The 27,735-nt window shown below is 47.0% G+C and overlaps 3 protein-coding genes across 10 annotated transcripts; 2 read left to right on the top strand and 1 right to left on the bottom strand.

Annotated features, from left to right (window-relative positions):
• Window positions 1-1,167: 1,167 nt before the first annotated feature.
• SRSF10 (serine and arginine rich splicing factor 10) lies at window positions 1,168-11,683 on the top strand. Of its 6 annotated transcripts, none has more exons than XM_072917890.1 (7): window positions 1,170-1,411; window positions 3,355-3,461; window positions 5,131-5,232; window positions 6,637-6,799; window positions 7,092-7,142; window positions 7,319-7,420; window positions 10,469-11,683. In XM_072917890.1, exons 1-7 carry the CDS (start codon window positions 1,347-1,349, stop codon window positions 10,485-10,487), a joined length of 609 nt encoding a protein of 202 aa, XP_072773991.1. In that variant the 5' UTR covers window positions 1,170-1,346; the 3' UTR covers window positions 10,488-11,683. The 6 variants fall into 6 exon arrangements, with proteins under 6 accessions (XP_072773988.1, XP_072773987.1, XP_072773991.1 ...); XM_072917888.1 differs by having other exon boundaries at window positions 1,171-1,411; window positions 7,089-7,142; XM_072917887.1 differs by lacking the exon at window positions 10,469-11,683 and having other exon boundaries at window positions 1,168-1,411; window positions 7,319-9,516.
• A 249-nt stretch (window positions 11,684-11,932) lies between these two features.
• On the bottom strand, window positions 11,933-15,795 carry PNRC2 (proline rich nuclear receptor coactivator 2). 2 transcript variants are annotated; one of them, XM_004174388.5, is made up of 3 exons: window positions 15,617-15,795; window positions 14,591-14,795; window positions 11,933-14,132 (listed from the first exon to the last, which is right to left on the bottom strand). In XM_004174388.5, the coding sequence occupies exon 3, from the start codon at window positions 14,112-14,114 to the stop codon at window positions 13,692-13,694; it is 423 nt and encodes a 140-aa protein (XP_004174436.4). In that variant the 5' UTR covers window positions 14,115-14,132; window positions 14,591-14,795; window positions 15,617-15,795; the 3' UTR covers window positions 11,933-13,691. The 2 variants fall into 2 exon arrangements, with proteins under 2 accessions (XP_004174436.4, XP_030146160.4); XM_030290300.4 differs by having other exon boundaries at window positions 14,591-14,792.
• Window positions 15,796-20,510: 4,715 nt separating this feature from the next.
• CNR2 (cannabinoid receptor 2) lies at window positions 20,511-27,657 on the top strand. 2 transcript variants are annotated; one of them, XM_072917884.1, is made up of 2 exons: window positions 20,511-21,782; window positions 25,239-27,657. In XM_072917884.1, exon 2 carries the CDS (start codon window positions 25,305-25,307, stop codon window positions 26,352-26,354), a length of 1,050 nt encoding a protein of 349 aa, XP_072773985.1. In that variant the 5' UTR covers window positions 20,511-21,782; window positions 25,239-25,304; the 3' UTR covers window positions 26,355-27,657. The 2 variants fall into 2 exon arrangements, with proteins under 2 accessions (XP_072773985.1, XP_072773986.1); XM_072917885.1 differs by lacking the exon at window positions 20,511-21,782 and adding an exon at window positions 21,863-21,989.
• Window positions 27,658-27,735: the final 78 nt, after the last annotated feature.

The raw sequence follows: 27,735 nt of genomic DNA, 5'->3' as shown, positions 1-27,735 counted from the left end.
TTTATCCACCCTAAACCTTACCCAGGCAGTTCTACCAATTTATTATTCTAACTCAGGGACATCCCTTAAAGCTTGTTGGCTGCTGTTTACATGGCTGTCATCTCCCTTCTTGTTGATTAGGCTTGAAAGCATAAAAAACATCAAAGAACATATTTTTGTTAACAGAACTTATACATAATCCACCTTTTGCAACAGCAAGGCCACAGGGCAGCGATGCCTTGAGCCTCAGGAAGGGCATTACAGCCCGAGGCCACGTCAGTTGTGTGAAAAATGCGTATTTTATGATTGGCTTTTTGCAAATATTACAATGAATATTATATGTGTAATGTCAGAAAGTTATGCTGTATTAATTCTCTCAAGTAGTGTGTTAAATATAGTTTTAGGTTCCAACATAATGTTAAAATAGAGACTGTGTGTGTGGGGGGAGTTTTTTTTTTAGGAATGAGATACTCGCTTCGAGGAACACCTAAATCTTCCAAAGAAAAGGAATTTATGGTTTTCTTATCAGAAGAAGCTAATTTCTTCAGGCTTTGCTCAGACTCGAAGACACCAGGGGATTAATGGAAATAGTTGACATACAACAGAGAGAGTTCTTGTTTTAAATAGAATGTATGCATAGCCATGAAGGATATATGAATATGCAACAGGATATTGCTTTTAAGGTTATTCCTTTGTTCACAAGGAATATTTTTCATGACTTAATGTGCAAGAGCATCCGAACGCCCGTAATTCTTTGCTTTTTATTGTCTTGTAATTGTCCTAACCCTAAACTTTATTACTCTAATTGTATTACTATTTTTATAACCATTTTAATTATTATTAAACTTTTAAAATTTTTACAAACCAAGTGATTGGCGTTTCTCACAAGTTGACTGCACAGGAGGGAACCACGGCACTCTGAGGCGGCTGCACCGGGCCGGGCCGCGCCCTGAGGCGGCTGCACCGGGCCGGGCCGGGCCGGGCCGCGCTCTCCCCTCACGGCGGAGGCGCGGCCGCCATCTTGCCCCGCGCGCGCTCCTTTCCCTCAGTTTCGGCGGGAAAAGCGAGCGGGGAGGGGGGGGGGGAGAGAAGGGGGGAGCGCGCATGCGCGGCGCGCGCCGGAGGGCCCGCGAGCTCCCGCGCGGGGCCGCGGCGCACGCGCGCTGCCGGAGCGGGGCAGGAATTTTGGCGCCGCGTTTCGCTCTCGCGAAATCTCGCGAGAGGCGGCGCGCGGGCGGGCGGGCGCTGCAGCTCCCTCAGGGTCGCCTCAGCCGCTCCCGGGCCGCGCTCGCTCCTTCCCTCCCTCCTTCCTTCCTTCCTTTTCCTTCCCTCCTCTCCTTCCTGCCGTCTGCCCCAGCGCCGCCGACATGTCCCGCTACCTGCGGCCCCCCAACACCTCGCTCTTCGTGCGAAACGTGGCCGACGACACCCGGTGAGTGGGGGCGGAGCGGGGGCCGGTGCAGGCTTTGGCGGGCTCGCTAGGCCGCGCCCGCGGGGGTCCCCCCGCAGCCGGGGCAGGGAAGGGGCGAGCCCGGCCCGCTGCCTTCCTCCGCTTTGCCTTCTCCCTTCTCCCTACCCTGCCTTCCATTTTCCTCGCGATGCTGCTCGTTCCCCGCCTCTCCACGCGGGTTCCTTTCCGAACAGCGTCCAGAAAGAACAAAGCTGGGCCGCGACAAAGTGAAACTCCCCGCAGCCGCCTCGGAGTGTGTCCAGCGGGATGTGCCCACCGGGGCCGTGCTGGACAGCCGCTGGAGTTTGGGATGCTCCTCGGGAAATGCAGTATTGCTGCTAGATGGGAGAAATTAGAGTGTTTATGCCCAAAATTGCTGGCGTGGCCGGTCCCGTTAGCCTGGGAGCTGCTGCCAGTGCAGTTGGAATGTTGCTGCCGTGATTGTTGTGTACCGGGGCCTCTCGGGACGCTCGGTCCGGGGTCGAGGGAAGTAATGCTTGGTCCCCGTTATAATCGCGTGGTTCCGAGAGCCCGTAAGGACTAAACATGTGCGGTGAGAGAACTTCTCGTAGGGAGTTGAGACATCAAAAACAGAACGTTGCACAGGTTCTTAATTATTCCTTCTATAAGCTGCTGGTCTTCCTCATTTCACTTGGGCAGTTTAGTGGCCAAAAACGTCTTTGGTGTTTGCTATCGGCTGTGGAACACTTAAAGAGTACTGTTGGCACGGAATGCATTTGTCAGAGCGCTCCTTTGTTGTTATTTTTGTGTACAGTTTGTACGGAGATCCCGGTAAGGTCCAGTCTTATAAACTGTGAGTTTTCCAACTCTCTCTGGGCGACTTGGACCAAAGTTGTTCAGCAGCCAACAGTACTGTGGGCACGGTGGAATGGAATGAAATTAAGATTTTTACTTCTTCCCATTAATTTATTAATTTTTCCAATAGTTTATTTACTTTGAGAACAGCTGAGGATGATTACTTCCAAAGTCTTTACAGTTATGTGGATCCTGTTGAGGATTCACCTTAAGCACGGAGTTCTTGGAGATGGTTTCATTGGGAGTTCTTGGAGATGGTTTCATTGGGAGTTCTTGGAGATGGTTTCATTGTGAGATCTCCGTGCTGGTGGTAGTTCCCTTCTGCCAGCACTGACTGTGGAAATTTGTTTCCCAACTGGTGCAAGAGAAAGGAAGAAATACTAAAAACCAGTAGTAACTCTCATATGCCACCCAAACATGGGATTGCATCAATCTTTTCATGCAGGTTTTTGTCCTCAAATTAAATGTGAGGAGCTGATGTGAATATGAAGCCTCTGTTGAGGAGAGGCTGCTGTTCCAGGGGTAGCTGCAGCTGAACAGTTTTGTCTCAGCTCTCTAAAGCCAACTCTTTGGAAAAACTATCCCGGGGGCATGAGTGGCTCACTGAGATCTGTTGTGTTTGATGTGGTTGTAAGTATTGATTATTCTATGGAAATGAGTTTGGGTGACTGGTTTGGTCTCATAATGTTTATTTGGATCTCGTAATTGGTGTTTGTGTGTTGCAAAATCACTGTCGAGGTACTTGAATAATAACAACAATAATTTAACAATCCTTTATTTCACTTTCTGCTAATCCTGCTGCAGTGAATGAGCTGGTGTGCATCACTTCACAGTTTACATTTTTATTTCAGGGTTAAGCTGAAGGCTGCTTTCAAACTGCTTGAGACTTGAGTGTTTCAGAAAAGCTCTATGTGCTGCCAGCAGGGAACTGCCCAAACACTTCCTTCCCCAAAACACATTTTCCTACCTTCATCCTCCCCCAAATGCTTCCAAAACCCAAGGGTGTTGATATTAATTGTAGATTGGATTTTTGTTTTGTTTCATTTTGTGGCTGTGTTGTGGCACCTCGGGCAGTGCCAAAGCCATATCAGGTGTTTGTGGTGTTGCAGGTCCGAAGACTTGCGCCGGGAGTTTGGTCGTTATGGGCCTATAGTTGATGTTTACGTTCCACTTGACTTCTACACACGTCGTCCCAGAGGATTTGCCTATGTTCAATATCCTTTCTTCAGATGGCTCATTAGTGAGGGGTGTTGAAGTTTGAAATTCAAGTTTGTGTAAGAGGTAACCAATCTAAATGAAAAAGCAGTTTACTTTTGTGTTGTATCTAATAAGTGTCTTACTTATGTCGTGGTGTTTCGTTATTTTTGAAGATTAACTTCTCTCAATTGTTCTTTGCCTTTTTTGCAAAACTTAAGTCCAGTAATATAAAAGCTTGCTTATGTCACTGAAATTAATACTATATGATTTAAATGAAAATTTATCACTGACTCAAAATTGTCTAGCACGTTTTTATTATCACTGGTGTGTAAGTAAAGTTGTGCTTAGCAAAATGTGGCTGCTATTCATTGTTAATTTAACGAATGGAAACTGGAATCACTTGATCAAAATCAGATTGTGTAAAAAATGAGGTGAACTTCTTTCTTTAATATTGTCCCCTAATTTGCTGTCCTCTGTTGTTGCCTCAGAATGTAAAGCTGTACAGTAATGGCGACCCCAAAGAGAAAGCATGAAAGAACCTTTAGAGTAGAGTTCAACAATTAAGGCAAGTAGACAAGCCAAAGACCTCTTAAGGATCAGGCTTGAAGAGAAGGGAGAGTTTGGGAAAAGAAAAAGTAAAGAAAAGCTGGAAGAAGGACAAGCCATAATGGGAGACAAAGCTTCGCTTTATCTACAAAAGGGGGAAAAGGTTGTTTTTCAAAGTTAAAGATAAAGCCATCTGTCATTTTTGGCCAAGCATCTCATGACAAGTCCTTCTGACAAGCACTTAAAGAGTTAAAGGTCAAGATGAAGTTGAATGGTGGCCAAGATTAAAGGAGTCATACCTGATGTATCCTACAGAATAACAGTTTCTCTTCTGTCTGTCATGTAAGCAGTGATTTGATGAATTATTCTGGTTTAGTCCATTGACAAAACCTGTAATATTTCTCTTGTGAGTGCTACTGTAACTGTGGTCTGAATGAAATGGAAGTGTCTCCCCTGCAGAGATGATGCTGCTGAGAAATGAGTGGCCTGAAGGGGAAAGGCAGCTTATTGTTTTGGGTCCCACAAGCTGGAATTAAGGGTGTAAATTCCAGCACTAAAACAAATGTTTGTTACTGTACCTTGGCCCTGAGTGGCAGTGCAGGCTCCCAGTGTCTGCTCTTCTCTCACACTGGGGAGGCTCTGCACACAGGGCTGTGACAGGACATCAGTTAAACCTAAAATCAGTTCTTTAAAACAAAAAAGGACACCTTTATTCCAATTCCAAAGTTAATAATTAACATTTACTGTTGGTATCGCCAACATAATTTAAGAACTAGGGCTTAATTTTAATAAACTCATTGTAGTGGAGAGAACTAAATGACCATTAACAAGTGTGTTTTGAAAGGATACCTTTGTTTTCTTTGCATAAGTACAAGTGGGAGAAGAAAAAAAAAATTAAGAGTATCACATAGCAAGTGCTTGCTGATGGATAAATTCATAGTCATATTACAACATTTTAATTTTATAACAGGAGTTCTCAGATAGCTGGTGGTTAATTGAAAAAAAAATACTAGTGTGTTGAGTAGCATGACAAAAAACTTAAAACATGGCTGTAAAATGACAAAATAAGTTAAAAATGTGTATTTTAAATACCAAATCTGTTAAACTGCTCAAATTCTCAAGTACCTTAACACTGGCCACATTTGAAGATGTCCGTGATGCAGAAGATGCTCTCCATAATTTGGATCGAAAGTGGATTTGTGGTCGGCAAATAGAAATCCAGTTTGCACAGGGGGACCGCAAGAGTAAGTGCCTGCATTTTCTCACTCCCTGAATTTCAGCACCCAGCCCTGCACGTGCTGCTAATTGTTGTGATAGTTATTATTGTATGTAATTAGCACATGGATGTTCTGCCTTTCATCCAGAACTGTTAATGACTCATTTAATTATAAATACATAACCAAGTACAGCAGTTACCACAGTCCTTCTTCAGAGCTTTCTGTGCAGCTCTCTGTGATTGCCACGATTGAGGTCATGTCTTCGTTTTCATTTGGCTTCAGGATAAAAGGCAGTTTCAAGTTATCTCGATTCAAGGTGGAGCAGAACTTGTATTTTCTGAACAGATAAATGTAAAGAGAATTTAGGTATTTTAAATTTGTTGTTTGTGTGCATATTCTTCATTTGCAGGGAGATACAAATTTGTAAAACCTGGCTCAGCCCTGTTGGTCTAAACCAGGACTGTACTACTCATGTGATGCCTGGGAATAAAAAGAACTTGAAGGTCTTTAGTTACAGCTCTCAGAGAAGCAACCTGACTGTCCAGTTCTCCCTCAAGTCCTCACAATTAACTTTAATGGAGTCAATGGAAATTCTACACTCCAAAGAACAAGTTTCTGCCCTATGTACAAACATTGGGATTTGTAACAAGTTTCTGAAAATATTTAACTAAATCCACCTTAATGTGTTGCAAGCAGCACTAAAAACTTAAATTTTGAAGCCATTTAGTACAGAGGATGTTTGTTCCACCTGTTTAAAATACTTAGAGCATGGTCATTCGGTTTGAATTTGATACAGAGAAAGGATAGCTGTGCTGCTTAGAGGAAATACAGTGGAAGACTAATAGTTTAATTCATTCTTAATTATTTTAATAACTAAACTGCAGAGTGAAAGTGAATTGTTTTACTGAGGGGGTTCCTTTTGAAAGCAGACTTCCTTTTATGTGGCATCCACTAAAGCTTTTGTATAAGCTGGCCTTTAATCATTGAAGACAGCTGTGGGTCAGGTGTGATGATGGTGCTGTGCAGTCAGGAAAAAGTGTTTAATTAGCTTTCACTCATTGGGTAAATTCAGGAATGTCAGAATGTGTCAGTCATGGGGCTGACCTGCTGCACCAGTTTCCAGCTGGCCTGAAATCACCTTGGCCAGCTCTGTGTTTTGGTTTTGTAGAGCGTTAGTCCTTTCTGACTGGTTTTGAGGGGTTTTGTTTGTTTGTTTGCTTTCTAGATTTACAGTGCCCCCAAGGCTGCATTAATTTGTGTCCAGTGGCTCCACCAGCACAAAACAAGTGGCACAGAGCAGCCTCTCACATATCCCTTCATAAACATCAAATCACAAATGAACCTTTCTGCTTAACACCAAATACAAGGCTTAGACTTTGAGGGGAAAAATTAGGCCATCTTCTTCACCTGCAAATATTGCTATTTTTACAGCACCAAACCAAATGAAAGCCAAGGAAGGGAGAAACCTGTACAGTTCTTCTCGTTATGATGACTATGACAGATACAGGCGGTCTCGGAGTCGCAGCTACGAGCGCAGACGTTCACGGAGTCGCTCCTTTGATTACAGCTATAGAAGATCCTATAGTCCCAGAAAGTAAGTGTAGTGTGTGGGGCTGGCCTCAGCTGTACAGTTCAGACACACCACGCTGACTATTTAGTTGGTACACTTTGGAATAATCTTTTTTTTCCTATCGTGGGAGTAACCGCTGGGAGTTGCGTACCTTGCATGCTGCATCTGATCAGGAGTAATGAATGAAACTATTCTGTGCTGCATTGGAGAATAACTAAAAGCAAATGCACAGCTTGAAAACAGAATGTGTTAAGTAGTTGTACACTTACGTAGGTATTTGTCACCATTTACTTTTTCTGATGTACCTTTTTAGCAGTAGACCTACTGGAAGACCTCGTCGTAGCAGAAGCCATTCGGACAATGATAGGTAAAAAACTACTTTTTACACCCTTTAAATTGCAAGCTAGATCACTGTATTCCTTTAACTATAGGTTTAAAAAAAAAAGTTTCTCCTGCAAAAACGGTAAACAATTTTTGATGTACTAGATGTCTAAGAATAGTGTTTTTACATTCAAATCTCCTCTCTCCCCTTTATTCTGATAGGTTCAAACACCGCAATCGATCTTTTTCAAGATCTAAGTCCAATTCAAGATCACGATCCAAGTCACAGCCCAAGAAAGAAATGAAGGCTAAATCACGGTCTAGGTCTGCATCTCACACCAAATCTAGAGGCACCTCTAAAACAGATTCTAAAACACACTATAAGTCCAGCTCAAGATATGAGAAGGAGTCGAGAAAAAAAGAACCAGCTAGATCCAAATCACAGTCAAGATCACATTCTAGATCTAGGTCAAAATCCAGATCAAGGTCTTGGACTAGTCCCAAGTCCAGTGGCCACTAACAGTGTATCCATGTTGGTTTAGGCATGTAAGATTCATTTACACACAGTTCAGTTTACTTAAATTATCAGGAATATAATGTTGCAACAGTGCTAAAAAATATTTTCTTTGTCAGTTTTCCCTGTAGCCAACAGTGGTGGAGATTAAAACAGTGTTGAGAAGCCACAGAGAGAGAGAGAGGGAGAGAGATTGTCCATTTGGTTAAATGTCATGGGCAGCTACTGATTTGGTTGTGGTGTCTCTGTATATTTTTGTAAAGATCTGCATTTTTAATGCTTAGATATTTGGTGATGACTTGATTGATCGTAACTTGCAACATTGTCCTTTTACAAATGTCACACCCATAGAGAAATTGCTACCAGTTTGTGCTGGGCAGTTAAACCAGCTTTTTAACTGGTTCTTCAACTCTATAAAGTCTGTGAGAAAAAGGAAAACTGGACAGCTGTAGTGCAACACTGGCTGCTAGGAAATCAGACTGGCAGTTTGTTTCCATGGCTCCAGGGCAGGATTCCATGTTCTCCGTGCCCACCAGCACCAGCAGGTTGGCACATGGAGCTCTGTAGAGGGAGATTTGGGAGATTTCTCTTTAGTCTGCAGTCTGGAGAGATGGTACTAACCTTGCATGTACGACATGGGCAGAGAGCTGGTCTTGGAGCTTGCTCAGAGCCTGTGCAGTGTTGTGACCCCTTGGGATAGAGGCTTCACTGCCTCTGCCCTGGCTGCTGGTGCTGAATGTGAGGGAAAAACCCACCTTGAAATGGAAGATCTAAAATCAGATTTCAGCAAACGGCAGAGAACTAAATATTAGGTTGTGTGTACATTTATGCAGTTTTTTGTATCTATTCTCAATTTTAGTGAGCAGTTAACCATAAAGTTGCTTAGTTTTCCTGCTGTTAGATACAAGTAGATTGTTTCAAGTTGTGTGTGTACAGTATATAAGAACTAAACTTTTATGCCAATGACTCCTGTGGTTAGTTGGTGTATTCATAGGTATCAAACTGTAGCCATCTCCCTGGGTTACCAGGCTTGCTTGCTTTTTACACAGCAAAAAAGCAGTTGGTCAAGCAAGTCTGAATCACTCCTTCCTCAGAATGGATAGTGGTTTGGTTACAAGATTTCATTTTCCTTCAGAACAAATGTTTAAAGTTGGATATGAACAAGAGCTGCATCTCTAGTTATGTAGTTTATCATTCATACAGTATATTTAGAAAATTGAACATGAAAAATAACAAACCCAGTGTGTAATCTTACCAGTATTTCTCTAGAAGGCAAGATCCTTTGTTATGGAAATGGCTTTTGGCATTGGTTTTGTTTTGTTTTTTTTTTACCTTCAAAAGCCACCATCAAACACTTAAGTGTTCCTCTCTGTCTGATGTCTGTAGCATATAAAGACATTGATTTCCAGAAGTTCCTTTTTAGAGAAATGTTTTGGGGTTTGGGTTTAGGGTTTCAGCAGGGCCTTTCAAGAAGCGCAGATGGCTTTGGGATCTTGTCTGCGGAACGTGCTTAGGGGTTGATCCTAGAACCTTTGTACATTTAAAAGTATTTCTAACTTTTTCTTTACTGTTTGCAGTTAATGTTCATGTTCTGCTATGCAATCATTTATATGCACGTTCCTTTAATTTTGTAGACTTTCCTGGATGTATAGTTTAAAAACAGCAAAAAGTCTATTTAAAACTGTAGCAGTAGCGTGCAGCTCTAGCAGAGGAAAGTTGTGGGATTAAACTTTGTATTTCCTTTCTTATAGAGGCTTCTAAAAAGGTATTTTTATATGTTCTTTTTAACAAATATTGTGTACTACCTTTAAAACATCGATGTTTTGATCAAAATAACTAAAGACCCAGCTTATTTTCTGCTTGCTGTAAATTTAGCAAACATGCTGTAATAAAAAAATGAAGGAAATACTGATCCACTGGAATTATTGTAGCTTTAGAATTTGACTCCAGAGCATGGTTAGGAGTAGAGCTATACATCCCTTATGGAGTAAAATCCTTACTATGGTATTTCAGTAAAGGCAGGAATTTTTCATTTAGTGTCTGAATAAATGTCATTTCACATTTTTGAAGGGGTACAAGACAAACTGAGAACACTAAGCATAAATTGTACTCTAATATATTGAATTTTCTTTGCCATTAACTTTCATTATTGCTGGATGGACTTGCCACATAGGTTATAATTCAGATATTATTAGCCAGGTTATGAAACTACTTAAAAGCAATGACTGAAGGTTCATACAGAATCAAAATTATAGTATCACCATAAGAATTTGTAATTGCCATATCAAAACTGGTGCCAGCAGTGGTTCTGTGGGAGGTGGCAACAGGGATGAAGCTGCCTCCTGGCACTGGTGTGTGCCCAGCTGAAGGTTCTGCCCTGAAAGACAAAAATCCTCTGTAAAGCACTGAATTGCTTTCATAAACCCACTGTCACCCTTTATAAGCTGAGCTGTGATTATTTCTGCTAGCAGCAGAAACCCCCACTCTTTTCAGCTTTATAGATTTATATATAAAAATATAGTCTTCATGACTAAGTCCTGCTTGAGAGGGGTCCTCCTGCCTGAGTGGTGGGGAGAGCGTGGCTGTGTCGATGCCAGGGGCCTGCAGGCACTGCTGTGCTTGATGGTGGTGCTGCTCTAGCTGGAATTGGAGCTGGGGGGGTGGGAGGAGGGAGGAGAAATCTCCATGTCCAGGCAGAGTAACAGTAACTATTCCTTAACTGTTGTGTCAGCATGTCCTTATATTGTGTGCCTCAGCATTTATGTATAGCACAGTTTAATTTTTGTTTTGAAAAGCCAGATCATTGCAAGTATAATGTAGTGTCTGCCAGTTCTGATGGTTCTTTCTTTCTCTCCCAGAGGTAGGACTAAGCTTTGACTTGACTTGTGTATATGAACAAGCCAGAAAAGCCGAACACAAACCCACGATGTTTCAAGAGTGCATGAATAAAGATGTTGTCCTAGTTCTTGCTCCCATGGAAAAATTGTGAAGAAGCTGTTCTGTGGGCCTTTCAGTTGGGGAAGAGTTAGCAGGATGTGGCCAAAAGGGCAGGGAATGTTTATGCATTCATGCAAATCAAGCCACAGCCCATCTAGATAACATCTCCCTTCCTTGATGCAGGTATCCCAGTCCTGCCCTAAAAAAAGCAGGAGCCTGTCTTGTGCAAGCTTCCTGCAGGTTATGCACAGCTGGAATGCAAGAACTTTGCAGGCTACAAAAGATCATGTCTAGATATCTTTCTTTTGGAGTCTCAAGAACGGTGGGAATTACGTTTTTCTGTGGTAAATCTAGATTTTGTCATTCCTGCAAAATTTGTAGAATTGAAGTAGTGTGTAAAAAGAGAAAACCTCTGCTGAAATTAATGGCTGTGCTCCAAAATATCTGCAGCGAATCGATTGGTGTCAGCAGTCATAGAAGGCTCTATTGGAACTTCTTTTTCACCTAAAGTCCATGCACCCAACTGGTAATTAAAAATCTTCAATTTAGTGGTTAAGTAGCTGGGTGTTTAATTAGGGACTCTGCTAGATTGGTCTCTGAAAGCTCAATGTTATCCTTTCTATGTCTTATCAAGATGTTTAATGTACAGTATCATGGTTTTACTCAAAGTGGAATATTTTGGTTTCAATGTTGTTTGGAGCTCTCTGCTTGGACAGAGCTTTTTTTCCTGCCTGCTGAGTCTGGTGACAGCTCGGGGTGCTCAGAGAGGGGCAGTGGAGGCACGCACAGCGCTGCTGCTCGGGCCTTGCCAGGGACGGGGCAGATCAACATTCTGAATTACAGAGGGATAAAATTGACACATTTTTAGGACATAATCACCCATTATGAATTGCTGGTTTTCTCCATTTATCTTGTAACTTGCTTAAAAAAGTCTGTAGTCCATTGCTATAATATTTGTCTAAAGATGCTCTTGCTGCTGAGACTATTGTAGGAAGGGAAGACTCTGTACCCTGTAGTGTGTTTGATTGGAGATGCTGATGTTTTATTCACCCCCATCCTTTCTTCTTGAGTTTTGTGTTCCATCTGTGCAAATAACCCTGTGAATTGGGAATAAAATGTACAAGTTTTGACTATAACTTGAGAGCACCTTCTGACTTAATTAATCCAGTAGTGTGTGGGAGATGGAGCCCCAAGCTGCTTCCCAGCCTCGCCAGTTTTGGTTTTGTCAGAAATGTTAATTAGTGTTAATTCTCCAGCCCTGTGTTCCCTAACCACTGGAAAGCATGAAGGAGAAGGCTGCAGTTAAAGAAAGCTCCCTTGAGAAGGGAATTACCAAAATGAGGTCATCCCACTTTTTCCATTTCCATCTGAAAACAAAGAGATGCTTTTAGGGGGTAAAAAAAAATGTTTATTTAAAAGTTTTGTTTCCAATTTGTACACACATCATCAGTAATTGACAATTTGAAGTGAAGAATAGATAATTAACTGGGATACAGCTCAGACTCTGGTGAAGGTCCAGGTCACAACACAAGTTTAGAGACTGCCAATTCCATGTAATTTGGAGCAATAATTTTGTAAACATTCAGATCAGCTGCCACTGCATTTGGAATGTACAGAAAGACACCTCCAAACATTTCACAATCTGCAAAAGGCCTGTTCAAATTAAAGCACTTTTTTTTTTTAAGTAATCATTGTATTTTGGAAGAACTGTGGCTGCTCCTGTTATCACCCTCCAGCAAGATCAGCCGGAGGGTGACAGCACAGGAGCCACCTGCCCTGGCCCTCGGCCGAGGGATCTTAGCAAAGATTCTGACAAAATGTTTTACAGAGCATTGATGCATTTCAGAAACACAGAACAATTACAATCCTTCAGTTTTATCAAGCACCTGAGTCCAGGCATTTGCATTTCTTGTGAAACACTTGATTTGGAACATTTCAGTGTTTTTTTCATCACTGAACACACACCTCTCCTACACATTCACAACAGGAGGATCTGAGATTCCAGCAGAGTTTTTTTTTAAAGTTTTTTTCTTTAATAAAAAAATCTAAATAAGCCTTTTTTGCACTGATTTTACTTAAAAAAAAAAAAAAAGATATAAGAACCAAATACAATTCACTGCATGTGAAGTGTAAGGGCACAGCCACAAATGTCTTTTTTTTTTTTTAATTTTTTTTAAACAAAATATTATTTTTTTAAACCAGGCCACGTACTCAACATGGTCATCTTACATTCAGCAGTTTTGTACTAAAAATACTTCTGTGCAGGAAAGCCCAGCAGAAATTTACATATGCTACAATGTTTTACATGTATTTACATGGCTCTGTCTTCCCTGTGAGAACATCTAACATGTGCCCCAAACTATTAATTGTTATAGGGGAAGCAATTTAAAACCAACCTAAGGAACTACTCCACCTTTTTTTTTAATAAAAACTGATAAAAACGTGGTTTAGAACTCCTCAGTGCAGTGGGCACGCAAGGATTTGGGGAAGCTTTTTTGGCAGTCACCTGGCAATGCAAGCTCTTTAGTTGGCACTCATGGAGATTCCTGCGAAGCACAGCTGGATCTGCCTGAGGAGTTCTTCCAAACCCTTCCAGAACATTCCAGATGGGAGTCAAGGGCTTGAAATGCTCACACACCACTGCAGGAGTGCCACTAAAGCTCACAGGGACAGGGAAGAGAATCAGCTGTGCCTCCCGCTGCGTGCCCAGATGGAAGTTTCTGCTCTGCAGAGTGTTTAGCAAATCTCACACCAGTCTGAAAAGCAGCAAATAACCTGACTAAAGTTTTCAGTGCGTTTTTTGTTTCAGTTCATGCTGCATTAAGTTAGGTAAAAGGTGGTTTTCTAACAATTCTAAGCCTCAAGTCCAATTTTGGCACACAGTCCCATTTATTCTTAAATACAGTAAATGGTGACTGCTCAGGATTTGATTGATTTTCAAGAAAATATCTATTTCACAGTGAACACAGCACTGAACTTTTGAGGTAAAAGATGAGGGGAATGTAAACTTTCACCCCTCTCCAAGTGACTAACTACATGCAGCAAGAACACCTGGTCCTGGCACACCTGGAGTTTGGAATAGAAATGCTCAAATCTGAAACCCTGATAGTCGAAATCGCTTCTAAAAATCACACAAGTTACACCTCAGGCCTGGACTTTCAGTAAGGTTTTGAGCTGAAATGTCATTATTTCTTTATCAGAAGGTTTAAAAGAAACAGGTACCCAGTGGCTTGGTGGCTTAGGCAGAACACTTGGGGAGGGTGGCTCGCTGAACTTGGCTCCAGCATAGTTCTGGTTGCTCTGAGGGGTGAACAACAGGTTGTGATTGGACAGGGCAGGATTCCAGTTGGGATTCTTGGGGAAGTGAACGTTGTTCTTCCCCCCTTTCTGCATGGCCTGCCATGCACCAGGAGAGGAGCTGCAGCCGTGGCCTCTTTCCTTCTTCACGTAGGTTTTCATCTGAGAATTGGGGTCTTTGCTCTTCTGCCTGTTTTTAAGTTGTTGATGGCTCTTGGTGGTATTTCTAGACTGGGGAACAGGAATGTTGTATCTTTCTCCACCACCCATCTTCAACTTAAATGTCACCTGTAAAAATGAGTCAGGTTAAGGCTTTATTACTCTTTTTTTAAAACAAAGTATTTCAGAGAATGCTTAGGTTTTAAGCAAAGGGACAAAAGTCAGCCTAACCAAAACTTGCTCTAAACACACTTCTCTCCTCAGAAAGGTCTAACTGGAGGAATGGGACTGACAAAACCTTGCTCAGAAAATGCAGAGCCAGATTTTATTGGTCAATATTGAATGCTGGAGACATTTAAATTCATCCTGTTAGCAACTAGAGATTGGGCAAAGTTTGCACTGATAAAGCCACTCCCCAGACTTCCTGGGAAGTTTGAGAATTGCTCTGATAAAATGAACTGAAAGCACCTCAAGTGGAGCAGTTTTCATACAATCCCCAAAGCCTAGCCCAGACTCCAGCACAGCATAGTCAGCATTTCCCTGCTGGCTCTCCTGCAGTTTATTTCCCCTCTCCCACCTGCATTTACCTCTCAGTGGTCTTCTCCGATTCCACACTCTCCAACTCTTGCCCCCTTTCTTGCTTCCAAGTCTGAAAGAAGAGGTGATGTCTTGTGCTGGACTCCTTCCTTTGTCTGGGAATAGAAGTTTTCATGGGCTGATCTGCTGTCTTCAGCCAGGGAGCCGAGCCCAACATCGGATTCTCGGCACAGAAGCTCCAAGGGAGAAGTCCTGCTGCAGAAACGAGAAACAAGTTTCGATTCAGATTATGGAAACAACTGTTTCACTTTGGGGTGGGAAAAAAGGGCAAGCGAAAATAATGCAGTCAGCTGCTTCTGTTTATAGGTTAAAGATGAGAACATGTTACACACAAAACCCCACCCAGAAAGACACAGCTTTATTTTTCTCTACTTACATAAAGTTCACCACCATACTTAGCATATCCTAAGTAATAACATTTTGCTCATGCTCTGTCTTACAAAGCTTTTTAACAGACAATCAAGAACTTTATCCCTTTCGTTTCAGTAAAGAAAAAGTAAAGTACAACAGAAAATACTTCGGGAACTGGGACCAATACAGGAGCTGCCCAGAGTGTCCAAACCCTTCCCCAGCCATCACAGAGCTCCATTTGTCGTCTGTCAGCTGTTTCTTTAACCAAGTAATTCCTTAATAACTCTTACACTAATTTCCTGTTTTGGTCATGGCTTGTCTGGGATCCTGAGATTTTAGTCTTGACGCACTCGAGTCTGTTCAGCTCCTGTCACTCTCCAAATCAGCAGCCCCCTGCCCATCCCTCCCAGAGCTCCAGAGGAGCCGCCCATCTCCATTTCCAGCTTCCGCCTTGTTTGGACTGAAACCAAAGGCCGAGATAACGTCACCAGCCCCGGCCCAGCTGCCCTCTGCTCCCACTGGCCGCAGCTCCTTCGCCTCCGAGCTCTGTCCCTTCTCTCAGCGACACCTGGGGGAGCCGGGACCCCCCGTCCCCCCTTCCCCAACAACGGAGCACAACATGGCGGCGGCCGCGCCCGGCCCTTCCCGCACTGCTCCGCCCTTACCGACTTCTGTCCGCTCCGCTCGCCCACAAGCACGGACACACACGCGGCGCTCCGGGAACCGACCCCGCGCTGCTCCGCCGTCACTGTCCGACCCCCGCCCCCAGAGCCCGCTCCGCTCTGCTCCGCACCGCCCCTCGCTCTCCCTCACAAAATGGCGGCCGCGTCCTGCTCTGTTTAACACCCTCTCCCTCCTCCCCCCTCCGCGGGGCCGCGCGGCCGCAGCCAATGGGAGCGCGCCTCTCGCCCGCTCCGCCAATGGGAGCTAAGCCCCGCCTGTTGCCAGGCTGGCCCGGGGCAGAGCGGCCGCGGCGAGCGGGCGGGCGGGGCCGCCATTTGAATCCCCTCACGGAGCGCAGCGCGGGAGCGGCCGCCGCTCTTTGTCCCGCCCGGGCCGGTCCCGCCGCTCTTTGTCCCGCCCGGGCCGGCCCCGCCGCCGGACACCGCCCGCGGCCTCCCTCGTCCCCTCTCCACAGCCCCCCAGCCCCGCCTCGCCCGCGAATTAGCACAACAAACATCGTAGGGACCGCCCCCGCCAGCTGCTGCTGGGGGCTTCAAAGAGGTGAAATAATCAACAAAAAAAAAAAGGAGAAACGCGCAAGACAGCCGGCTGTGCGAGCGAGAGAAGGGATTCAGCGAACAAAGAGTAAAATCCAGCCCTCCGGAGGTGGCCGCAGCGCTCTGATGTCAAATGGACGGTCTCGGGTTTGTTGAACCTAACCTGCATTTAGTTAAACTATTTAATGTTTAAATTTAAAGTATTGAAAACGACATAGAGGGATGTTTCTGGTCAAAAGGCAAGGAAAAGATTCCCCAGGTTTAAAACAGCGCTGTGGGTATGCAGACCCCCTGGCAGTGGCTGCAGTTTGTGTTTATATTCACATTCTCTTATTTTGACTCAAAGGATCATTTTGAAGGAAAAACCCTCAAGATTTGGCCTTTAGCATGTGTAGGATGATTAAAAATCAGGTATACATAAGAAATCTGCCCATGTGGGAGTGTTCTCTGCCCACCACTGAGAGGCCAGTCTAACACTGTATGCCACATTAAAGGCTGAAAAAAGAAAGTTTCAAAGAAAATGGAAAAGAACGAGTTCCGTTCCAACCCCACCAAGTCGGGGCAGTACTTAAAAACAACAGATGAACATTCAGAGTTTTTATTTTGAAGGAAAGACCCTAGTTCCATTGAGTTACCCTGCATTTTTAGCTACAGGAGGAGAAAAAATCCTGCTTTTTCCCTAAAACAAAACTGATTCTTACTGACCTAATGTTACAGGGCTGTGACCCAACCCAGGACAAGGTAAAGATTCTAAAAAGAAGTTTGTATTCATCATGAAGCTATTAAAAAAGCCAGCATATATTTTAATACACAAGATGTGTTGACATACACAAGCCCAGACCTTTGTTCCTATTCTTTATTGTATGTTTGCACAAAGCCAGCTGAAGTTAATTTGTTTTCCTCCCTTTGCTTTGGATTTCTTGGCACAATGTAATGGCTGAGGTCCTTATAGCAGCTTTTTTTGTCTTTAGATGGAAGACAACAATATCTGCTGTAAGCCTGGAAATTCCTCTCATTAATTAACAACTCTCCTACAATGCGCATCAGCAGATTTCTGCTTTGTTTCTATCTCTGGTGTGTTTATTTCTGCTAAAACACAATCTCACCCCTGCGTGTGGATGGATGTTCTCAAGCCAGGACATGTCAGTGGGATTAAGAAACAGCATTTTGCAGGCTGCAAATGTTCTGCTCTCTCATCTGGGGAGCACAACAGCGTGTACTTTTCAGTTCAGAACAAGGATTACACAAGGTCTGGCTGTTTGTCCTCAGTATCATTGAGATAATTAAAGAAACAACTTGTCTTTCAGAGCTGGTTTTGGGGTCAGGCTGACACATTTTGCCTGGGGGAGCAGGAAATGTCAGTGATAAGCCATTCCTGTATTTGTGCAGGAACTGTTCCACTGAAACAAACTGAGTCATTTGGAGGCCGAGCAGGAGCACCAAGGGTATTTTTTAAATCAAAGGGACAAATGCCCCAAACACCACAAAGTCCAGCTTGCAAAAGTTCTGTGTTTCACCCTTCAGCGGTTAGAGCCCTGGGCTGGTTTCCTCCCCTGCAGTGGAAGGCAAGGAGATGTTCCCAGGGCTGTGGAAACCACAACAGACAGAAGCGCTCGAGTTCCTGCCATGTCCTAAAGACACAGCACAGACTGAATCCTGAGGTTCTGTCTCAATCCTTTATCGTCTCCACCCGAGATTCCTTCAACAGGAGCTACTTCACTCCTTCAAACGCTGATTTTTAAACCCTCTTCCTTTTCTGGATGTAACATTTGTGACTCCTAAGCATGTGACGCTACATCGACCTCAGGTACTCATGGGCAGACTGGGATATTTTAGCTGCCTCCAGGATCACGCTGTGATGTCCTGCAGCCCTGCAGGTGCTGCAGACCCAGTTCAGAGGCAGAGCCCTCAAACACAGTGTTTCCACACCCTCCCTGCTGTGCCATGTGGTGACACAGACTCGGTGACCTCCACTACACCCTCTCATGAGCTGTACACAGCACAGACAGGAGTTTTCTATTGTGCAAGTGTCTGCTCCGTCTGGATTATTCCACTTCCTCCAGGTAGTCCAAAGATGACTGCAATAAATCCCAGCTTCCCTCGTGTTCCCAGGGAGCTGAGTTACCCAAATCCTCCTCAGCTCCCCACCACACTTCTGCTGCCACAGTGACAGCACCTCAAGGATTTCCCCGGCCACCTTTATTCTTCACTCAGCACCTCCACTCCCTCTCACAGCAACCATTAATCCAGCCCAGGGAAGCAGCTCCATCTGTGCTGGCACTGCCACAGCCAGCAAGTGCCAGTGAAGACAAAGCCTCCAGAGCTTCATTAGCCCCAAATTAAGATGCTCCCAGCTGTGGCTGAGATGGATCTCAGCACACACTTGCTCCTGCCCCAGTGTTTCAGTGGAGCTGCTGAGTGTGGATGCTGCAGGAAGTCTGCAGCACGGATGACTCATTTGTTAAATCAATAGTGAACCATTGCCCCAGTTTTACTTCACAGTGACGAGTTTCCGGCAGTGGGTGACTTTCAGTAAACCCAAGATGTTTACTTTTAGTGGCTCCAAGAGTCCCATGACACACTTGAAACTCATTACACGTTTCCACCGAAGCCAAACATTAACCAGATTGTTAATCTAAGTCTCCTCATGAGGAAAACAGTGCATGTTGTCTTTAAAATCTGCATGAAAGCACTGGTATACAGTAATGTTTAGAATATCCTTTATTCTGCCTGGCAGAGGACCTGTGTTCATTAAATAAAGCTCAGGATATTCACAGCAGTGAGCTACAGGAACTGAGCAGACATTTGAACCTCTGCAGGGTAAATAGAGAAGAGGCTCAAGAACCCAAACAATGTGCTACAACTACACACTTTAATCGCTTAAATCTCCTTATAAGTATATTGATATAAGCTTTAGGCATTAATTAATTTGATTCCACCAGCACCTGAGTTACATCTGAGGGAACACGAGTTCCCTCCTCTCCACTGCTGGAGCTCGTGAGTGTGAGATCACATCCAGCACTGCACTGTGCATTGGTGTGTGGGGCGTGCACAGCACCCAGCAAACTGCACTAGGAGTGCACTAGTCCAGCTGACAGAGCAGTTAGCCAAACCCTGAGCCTGGGGGGTTTGAAGGGCTTGTGCTGAAGCAGCTTTGTCACAGCTGACAGCTTTTCCCACTCTGGAAAGCAAACACATCCAGGCAGGACTCCTGAGACACACCCTGTTTTCTGCCTCAACAGCTCCCCGTTGGAACCCACACCGGCTCTGAGTCACAGAGCCCTGCAGAAACCTTCAGCCCATGGAAATCAGTGTGCCTGGTTCAGGTCCTGTCAGCAGGGAAAACAGTTTTACCTGACTGCTCCTCCCTCCACAAGAGCAGCAGAGGTGTTTGTGCTGCAGGCCAGGGCACAGGAGGATCCCTCAGACAAGCCCTGCTTGCTCTCAGGAGCTGTGCTAGACGCGGCAGTAAATCTGAGGGCTTTTTCAGAGCATTTTCTCCAGGAGTGCAGTAGAGAGTCACTCACCGTGGCTCTCTGAGTCACACTTCGTCAAGGTGAGCAGTGCCTGACCTTCAGCCCCATCTGCACCACCCAGTCTTCAAATTCACCGCCAGCAAACACAGCAGTCAGAGGAAGAGGAGCAAAACCCATTGTCCCACAGAGCACAGACACCCTTCCAGCAGAGGCTGGTGTCTGACTGTCCCACGACGTCCTAGCACAGCCCCAGGGCTCTTCACTCTGCTCTGGAGACAGAAACTGCTGAGCAGTGCCAGGCTCACAGTCCCTTTCCCCAGCACCTGCACGGCATTGCTTCCACCCTGGGTATGGGGGTGGTCCCAAAGCAGGGTTATTTCAGCAAAAAACCTTTACATTACAGGAATCAGCTCTGATAGTCTTCCTTTAGTCTGGCCGGACAATTTTTGCTATAAATCAGAGTCAAAAGCTTCTAAATCTGCTGCCATAATAATATTTCTTTCCTATAACACGTACTCCTGTGACACAACAGTTCTCCCTGCAGACAGAGGAAACTTGGGTCCATGTTCCACAGGATGCTGCAGGATGTGAAGCTGTGCCAGGGCAGGGAATAATTTGGGGCTGGGTGTTGCTGTGGAACTGAGCATTAAGAATCTTTGTTTCTCACCTGCTCTTTACAATCTTGTACCTCCTCCTGCAAATGTCTCAGTTCGGAACGGGAGTGGAAGAATTGTTTTGTGAGACAGCTGACAACACATCATCTCCTGTTCTTACACCACAACCCCTGACGCCTCTCATCGTTATTGCTGTTTCCAGACCCCCTCCCAGCCCTGGAGGGTCGGGCAGAGCCAGGGAACCCCCTTGTCCCGCCGGGGGCCAGGAGGAAGCGCTGAGTTCCCAGTTCTGCCTCCTTCCCAAGCTTTCCCCGGCCGCTGTCCGGGTTTCCCTGGAGAGGGCAGCCGAGCACCGCTGAGCTCCGGCGGCTGCTGCGCCACCCCCGAGCCGCGCACGGTGCCCAAGGGGAAGGAGGCAAAGCGGCGTTTGGAGAGGACAGGGTGATGGACAGGACTGGCTCGTGATGCCACCGAATGAGGGAACTGGGATCCCAGCAGGAGGGAAAGTGGAGTTCCCAGCTGGAGAACCCAGTTGCTGGTGCTGGGGTAGGGCTGTGGGTGGCTCTGTGAGTGTCAGAGCGGGGTAAGGAGCATCCAAAGGCTGAGGATCATGTCTTTGCTTCACCTCCAAAGCTCCCCACTGCACCCTGTATGGTCTACATCCAACCGCAACGTGGCCAGTTCCTTTGGGATTTGGGGCCAGCTTGCCTGTCCCCACTGACCAGTGATACTGTCCCTGGTGTCACCCGGCAGGGAAAGCTGTCCCTGCTTTCCAGCACAACCCAGCCCCCCGCAGCCGTGCCCAGCCCAGGGGGAAGTGGTTACTGGAGGACCACAGCCTCTGCAGCCCCGAGTCCTTCCTGACCACAGGGAATGTGTAGCTGAAGACTTTAAGGCATTTTCCTTCCACCTGAAGAGAGAAAATCACCTCATTCTTCTGGCATGAGCTGACTGTGTACAGAGAAATTCAGGGGTACAGGTGAGGTTTGTGCTGCTCGTGGAGCTGCAGGCACAGACAGCAGATCTCTGAGCTTGCCCTTAGACCTGCACACAACCAGCTACATCCACATTTTTCCACATCTGCCTCCTAGCTTCTTTCCTCCCCATACTTTCCCATGTTCCCAGAGAAATCAGGAGGAGAACCTGAATGTCTCTTACCTCCAACTCTGCCATTACATGGAGAAATGAGAGAGACTGGGAGGATTATTTCAGCGAGCCAGAGGTTTTGGGTGGTTGTAGATGTGGCACGAGCAGGCAGCAGAACACAACACCCAGAGGAGAAGGGAGGAAGGAAAGAAAACCTGACACACATTCTCCAAAAGAATGTGACAGAGAGCAAGGAAGCAGAGGAAGGATTCACACTGATGGATTTCCAACCCAGGGGAATAAACCAGAATGGTTCAACAAACCCAGACGAAACCAGAAGTGCCGTGAGAGGAGAGGGAAGCAGGCACTGTGCACAGCTGCACCAGCTGCCCCGGGAGCCGGAGCAATGGGAAGCCCCGGAGCATCTGTGGGGAGGTGAGTGGTTTGTGTTTGCTGACCCACAGCATCCTGCAGCCCTGGGCCTTTTTTCTTGAGAGCCCTCGGTGCTGCCATGCACAGGGCAGGCTGGGGACATTCCCGGGATTCACTATCAGCTATTCGGGATAAACTGCAAGGCAATGTGCAGCAGAGGGTGGGAAATAGGTTTTTAGGATGGATTCTTTCTTCAGGAGAAGGTGAAAGGTAAGTGCTTCATAGCAGGTTGTGGGTTAACTGTTTACAGCTGATTTTAGGAATTTTGGATCAGTTGGATCAGTTCATCAGGAACTGGAGTGACAGGACAAGGGGGAACGGGTTCCAAGAAATTCCTCCCTGTGAGGGTGGGGAGGCCCTGGCACAGGCTGCCCCGTCCCTGGAAGTGTCCAAAGCCAGGTTGGATGGGGTTTGAAGCAACTTGGGACAGTGGAAGGATGGCACTGGATGGGCTTTAAGGTCCCTTCCAACCCAAAGCATTCTTTGATTCTCTGTCAGAAGTATTTCCAAATGCCTCACAGGGATGTGATGCTGAGTTCAGTGCTTATGATGGTTTTGGTGCAGTGACAGCAGCTCTGGCTTGCCCTACTTTGTACCCAAACTGGCACTTGCAGCTGCTCTGCGCCCAGCCATGCCTGGGGCTGGAATTCCTGAGGAGGTGAAGATGCTGCTCTTGGAAAGGGGGTTTCTACCCTGGAAGTGGGACTTGTCCCATGGAGGATGCTGCTGGTCAGCTCTCCCCCAGGAACCAGGTATGGACTGGCACTTTTCCCAGGAGCTAAGCCAGGCAGGGGGCAGAGGCCATGGACAAACAAACCCATCTGACAAGAGGAAAATGTCCCCTGGGCAGGAAAAACCAGCTTTGGGGCCAAAAAAGCAAAAAAACAAGGGACAAGCAGTGCAAGGAGAGGAGCTCTTGGCAGTGCCTGTGTTTTCATGCTTGTGCAGAAGAGACCTTTAGCTGGACCATGAACCTTGTGCTTCTCTCATGGACACAGGAGCTGCAAGGAGGGTCTGGGGGAGCAGAGATCTGTCCTTGTCATTCACCCTGAGACAGAATATGTGGGAAAGGAAGACTGGGGCTGGCTGATTGCTGTGAGCCCAGCACAGGACTTTATCTGATTTTTTTCAGCTTAGCGGAGAGAGCTGGGCCAGGACAGGCAGCACAGGAATTATTTTAACATTATAAGCAGATTCTCTCCCCAAGCAGCATAACATCAGGGATGGCATTTTGCTGCCTTCACTCCCTTGCCTGGTGTTCAGTGGTTTCCACGCTCCTAAGGATGTTAGTTGGATATTGCACAACTGCAGGTTTGAGGATTTATGATTGTCCTGGGAATGCTGGCTTCAGGTAATGGATGCCAAGGTGATGCTGGAGGCTGCTTAATGAAGAAATGTCTTGGTTTGGATGCTGGGGAGGTTTGGAAACTTGAGGCAATTGCTGCTTCAGTGGTCCCTGGTGAGCCCTGCTATATGAGAAGTCCATCTGTCTGCTAAATCCATCTCTCTCCAGAGGAAGGGATGTTGTCAGGTTTAATAACAGCAGCTGGTAATTCCTGCTGCCTGTGTGGTGTTCCTGGGAAGGGCTGCAGGAAAGGAGAGTGCTGAGATCTGAGGGCAGCATCCTGCTCCTGAGTTGTTACCCCGTGCAAGAGCCTGATGTAAGAGGAGGGCAGCTTGCTGCAACACTCAGCCACACGTCAGCCCAAAGTCCAGGATTCCTCCAGCCTGGAATACCAAGAAATCCCAATCAGGATTGCTCTCCTCTGCCTGTAACCTGCACTGAACTCCCTGCAGCCACCAATGTCCCAGCCCTGACAGGCAGCAGGAATCAAATGTGGGGCTGGGGCTCTTCTCTGTCACCTCCTGGGCAGCCTCTTGAGTCATTGGGGGTATTTTGCAAGTCCTGAAACACAGGAAGAGAGCTGAGTGTCAGTGGAGATGAGTGGGGAAGGAAGTCCTCAAGACACTTATAAACCCCATGATGTATAAACCCATCTCTGCTGAGATGTCACGGACAGAGGTTTGTTGGGCAGTGCTGGCTGTTGTCACCCCCAGCAGCAGCTGCATTTCACACAGCAGGCAGGGGAGCCACAGGTTGGCTGGAGGGGTACAGGTGGCTGGAACCCACAGCCCTGCCCCTGCTCTGTGCCTGTCACACACCCTGGCCATGGCTCGTGTGTTTGGGACATTTCCTCTTTCACAAGAGAGCCAAGGGCAGGGAGGGACAGTGACTTGTTTGTTCTGGGGGAAAGGGAACTCTGTCAGCTCAGTGCTGTCCTCCAGCAGAGGGAATTTACGATCCCATTGCCCGTATGAGGGATCCTGGGAGCTTTTGGGAAGGGGGGTCCTGCTCCATGGGCTTGGGCAGAACATTTTGTAATCCAGGCAGGTTTGGGGTATCCCACAGCTGCCTCTTCACCTCCTCTCTAACCCAGATGACCTTGTTCCCTGAAATCCAAGGCTGCACAACTTGGTTTAAACACCAGTGCAATCCACAGAAAGAAGGGGAGAAAATAACACCTGAAGGGCAGGTTATGAAGATGAAGGGGGTTAAATGCATTGAGCTACAGAACTGCAGAGAAAAACCCAGCTCTTGCTGCAGAGTGCACAGCATCTGCCCTGTGTAAAATCAGGCATTTCCCTCCATCACATCTCTGCTGATGCTAAAAGTATTGATAAAATTAACCTAATCCTGGGTATGGACAGGGGTTCTTAGGCTCTGGTGGTCTCAGTCCTGCATGTCCCCATTTGTATGTCCAACCTGTACTCTAATATCGATCTCTAATTGATCTCTACTAATATCTGTTAATCACTCTGACCATGGCACACGGAAGATGGAGGGGGAAATACAACTGCAATGAGCTTTGTAAAGCTGCAATGGGCCAGCTTAAATATAAAAGCAGTCTTGTTGTTTTATATGTTCAAGCAGCTTTGGTGAGGAGTAAATCCTTCAGAATGCACTTTGTGTTCCCAGATGAGCTGCACCGAGTCCCTGGCAGGGCAATATCTCCCATCCTCCTCCATCCAGCCACGTCCCAGGGCAGCTGCAGGAGGAGAGGTTGTCCTGCAGGGCCTGTGTCTGCCAGTGGCTCTCCCCATCAGCAGTCCCTTCCAGTGCTGCTGGCCCTGAGCATTGAACCCTGGAGGAGTGCAAGAGCTGGCTCAGGATTTGTACAATTCTCAGCGTTGCTGCTTCCCTCTTGTGGCGAGGAACCAGCCTGGGAGACCCGGGTGGTACATCCAGGGTGGCCCTGGGCTGTGGGAAATGGGTCTCAGCCACACGACCGGTGGGACAAAGCCTGGGAAGAGCATGGAAGTTGGCCTCAGCATGTGGGCTGTGGACCTGAAAGCAGCTCTGTGTGGGCTGATTTCATTTCGCTTGCTTCCCTCTAAAGGGAAGGAAGTCTGGGCTGAATTTATTGCTTGTTAAGTCCTCTTCACCTCCTCCTTTCTCAGAGCATCTGAAGAAATGGAGAAGGAAGCAGAAGGCTCTCTGTGAGCTCCCAGCTCCAGGTAACCACCATGGATACTTGCAGGATACCTGCAAACGCCTCCAAGTGCAGTGGGACCACCATGCAGTGCTTCATGGTGCTCAGTACGCAGGCACAGAAGATAAGCATTGGCATCCTGTGTGGCTTCTTTGGGACAATGTGTGTTTTTGAGAACTCCCTGGTGCTCTACCTGATTTTCTCATCCCCTGGGACCAGGAAGAAACCTTCCTACCTCTTCATCGGCAGCCTGGCCCTGGCTGACATCCTGGCCAGCATCATCTTTGTCTGCAGCTTCGTGAACTTCCACGTGTTCAACGAGGCTGGTTTCTCCAAGGAGGTGTTCCTGCTGCAGCTGGGAGGGGTGAACACGTCCTTCTCGGCCTCCCTCAGCAGCCTGCTGCTCACAGCCCTGGACCGCTACCTCTCCATCAGCCGGCCCTCGGAGTACAAGCTCCTGATGACCAGGAGAAGAGCCTGGGCAGCCCTGGCAGCGCTCTGGGTGACCTGTGCCACCATTGCCTGCCTGCCCCTGCTGGGCTGGAACTGCTGCGTGCTGGATTCCACCTGCTCCGAGCTGTTCCCCTTTGTGGATGATAATTACCTGTCAGGCTGGATCTGCTTCGTCGTGGTCCTGCTGGGCTGCATCGTCTGTGCCTACGCCCACGTGCTCTGGAGGGCTCGCCAGCACGTGGCCTACATGGAGAAGCATCAGGCACAGGCAGGGAAGCAAAACACCCGGATGAGGATGGACGTGATGCTGGCCAAGACCCTGGTCATGGTGCTGGCTGTCCTCATGCTCTGCTGGTCCCCCGTGCTCGTGCTGATGATCTACAGCATCTTTGGCAGGCTGAGCGATCACCTGCGCAAGGTGTTCGCCTTCTGCAGCACCCTCTGCCTGCTCAACTCCATGGTGAACCCCATCATTTACGCCCTGAGGAGCAAGGAGCTGTTCTCCTCCCTGAGGAGGGTGTTCTCCCACTTCAGGAGGCAGCTGAAGGCCGCTGAGGAGAGCCCAGAAGCAGAGAGCACCCACAAGTCCTCCGTGATAGAGACCGTCTGCAAGGACACCCACACCATGTAGGGAGGCACAGGTGGGAAATCCACCCACTCAGCCTGGAAGAAACAGTCTGGATCACTTTTTATTTTCTTTTCTGATAGGAGTTAAAGGATCAGCTGTGATGTGGAGACAACTCCTGCTGATGTCACCCTTTGATGCTGGGACATGAAGTGCACAGACTTTGCTCTCAGCCACAGGCTGGGATTGTTGGAGTGTCCTGTGCAGGGCCAGGACTGGATGATCCTTGGGGTGTCCCTTCCAGCTCAGGATATTCCGTGATTCTGTGATAATCTCCCACCAGGGGAGGTTCAGGTTGAACATCAGCAGGAATTTCTTCATGGAAAAGGTAGTCAGGCTTTGGAAGGGGCTGCCCAGGGAGATTTGGAGTCGCCATCCCTGCAGGTGTCACCTGGATGTGGCACTCAGTGCTCTGGGCTGGTGACAAAGTGGGGACTGGGCACAGCTTGGACTCGATGGTCTGGGAGGGCTTTTCCAGCCTCTCACTTCGGCTTAAGGACTTGGCCAGAGCTGGGGCAGACAGGACCTTGCAGGCAGCACATTTCTTCCAGCAGATTTCGGGAGAACTGACCGAACCACACGGGTGTTTGTTGGATGTTATGTGACTAAACATATAAGCCATTTTCCAGGCTTTTCTTCCTTTTCTTTCTTGGTGTAAGAAGTTCTCCAGGTGACAAGTTTAAGCACAAACTGGGGCAGATACTTTGAGCATGAGGAACTTGATTTGGGTTGTTTTTTTGCAAATTACGCAAAAGCAGCACTTTTAGCTAATGGACAATGAAGTGTGACAGGGCCCTTCACCAGTGACCTGGGGCAGCTGGGCTCCTGCCAGCATCCAAAATGCCTTCAACAGGGATGAGCCTGTCTGGGGCATGACCACGAGGCCCTTGCACTCTGCCCTGTGTCCCAGAGGATGCACTGCCCAGGCTCCCCAGGGAATGGGCACGGCCCCAAGGCTGCCAGAGCTGCAGGAGCCTTTGGACACTGCTCCAGGGATGCACAGGGTGGATGGCTGGCATTATTCCTCGATGTCCCTCCATCTCCCCCGATGGTTGGGGATATCCTGATGTCCCTCCATCCATTCCCAGGATATTGTCCGATGGCTGGGACTATCCCTCCATCCTTCTCTGGGATAACTCCCCAATGCCTGGGGCTATCCCAATGTCCCTCCATCCCTCCCGGGATATTCCCCGATAGTTGTGGCTATGCCAATGTCTCCCCATCCCACCCTGGGATAATTCCCCGATGTTTGGGGCTATTCCTCCATCCCTCCCGGGCTATTCCCCGATGTCTGGGGCTATCCCGATGTCCCTCCCGGGCTATTCCCCGATGTCTGGGGCTATCCCGATGTCCCTCCATCCCTCCCGGGCTATTCCCCGCCGTGCCG

This window comes from Taeniopygia guttata, chromosome 23 (assembly GCF_048771995.1).
Source record: "Taeniopygia guttata chromosome 23, bTaeGut7.mat, whole genome shotgun sequence".
In the NCBI taxonomy this organism is placed as follows: Eukaryota; Metazoa; Chordata; class Aves; order Passeriformes; family Estrildidae; genus Taeniopygia; species Taeniopygia guttata.
Note: the sequence above shows the minus strand (reverse complement) of the source record. Positions and strands in the feature narration are given on the sequence as shown.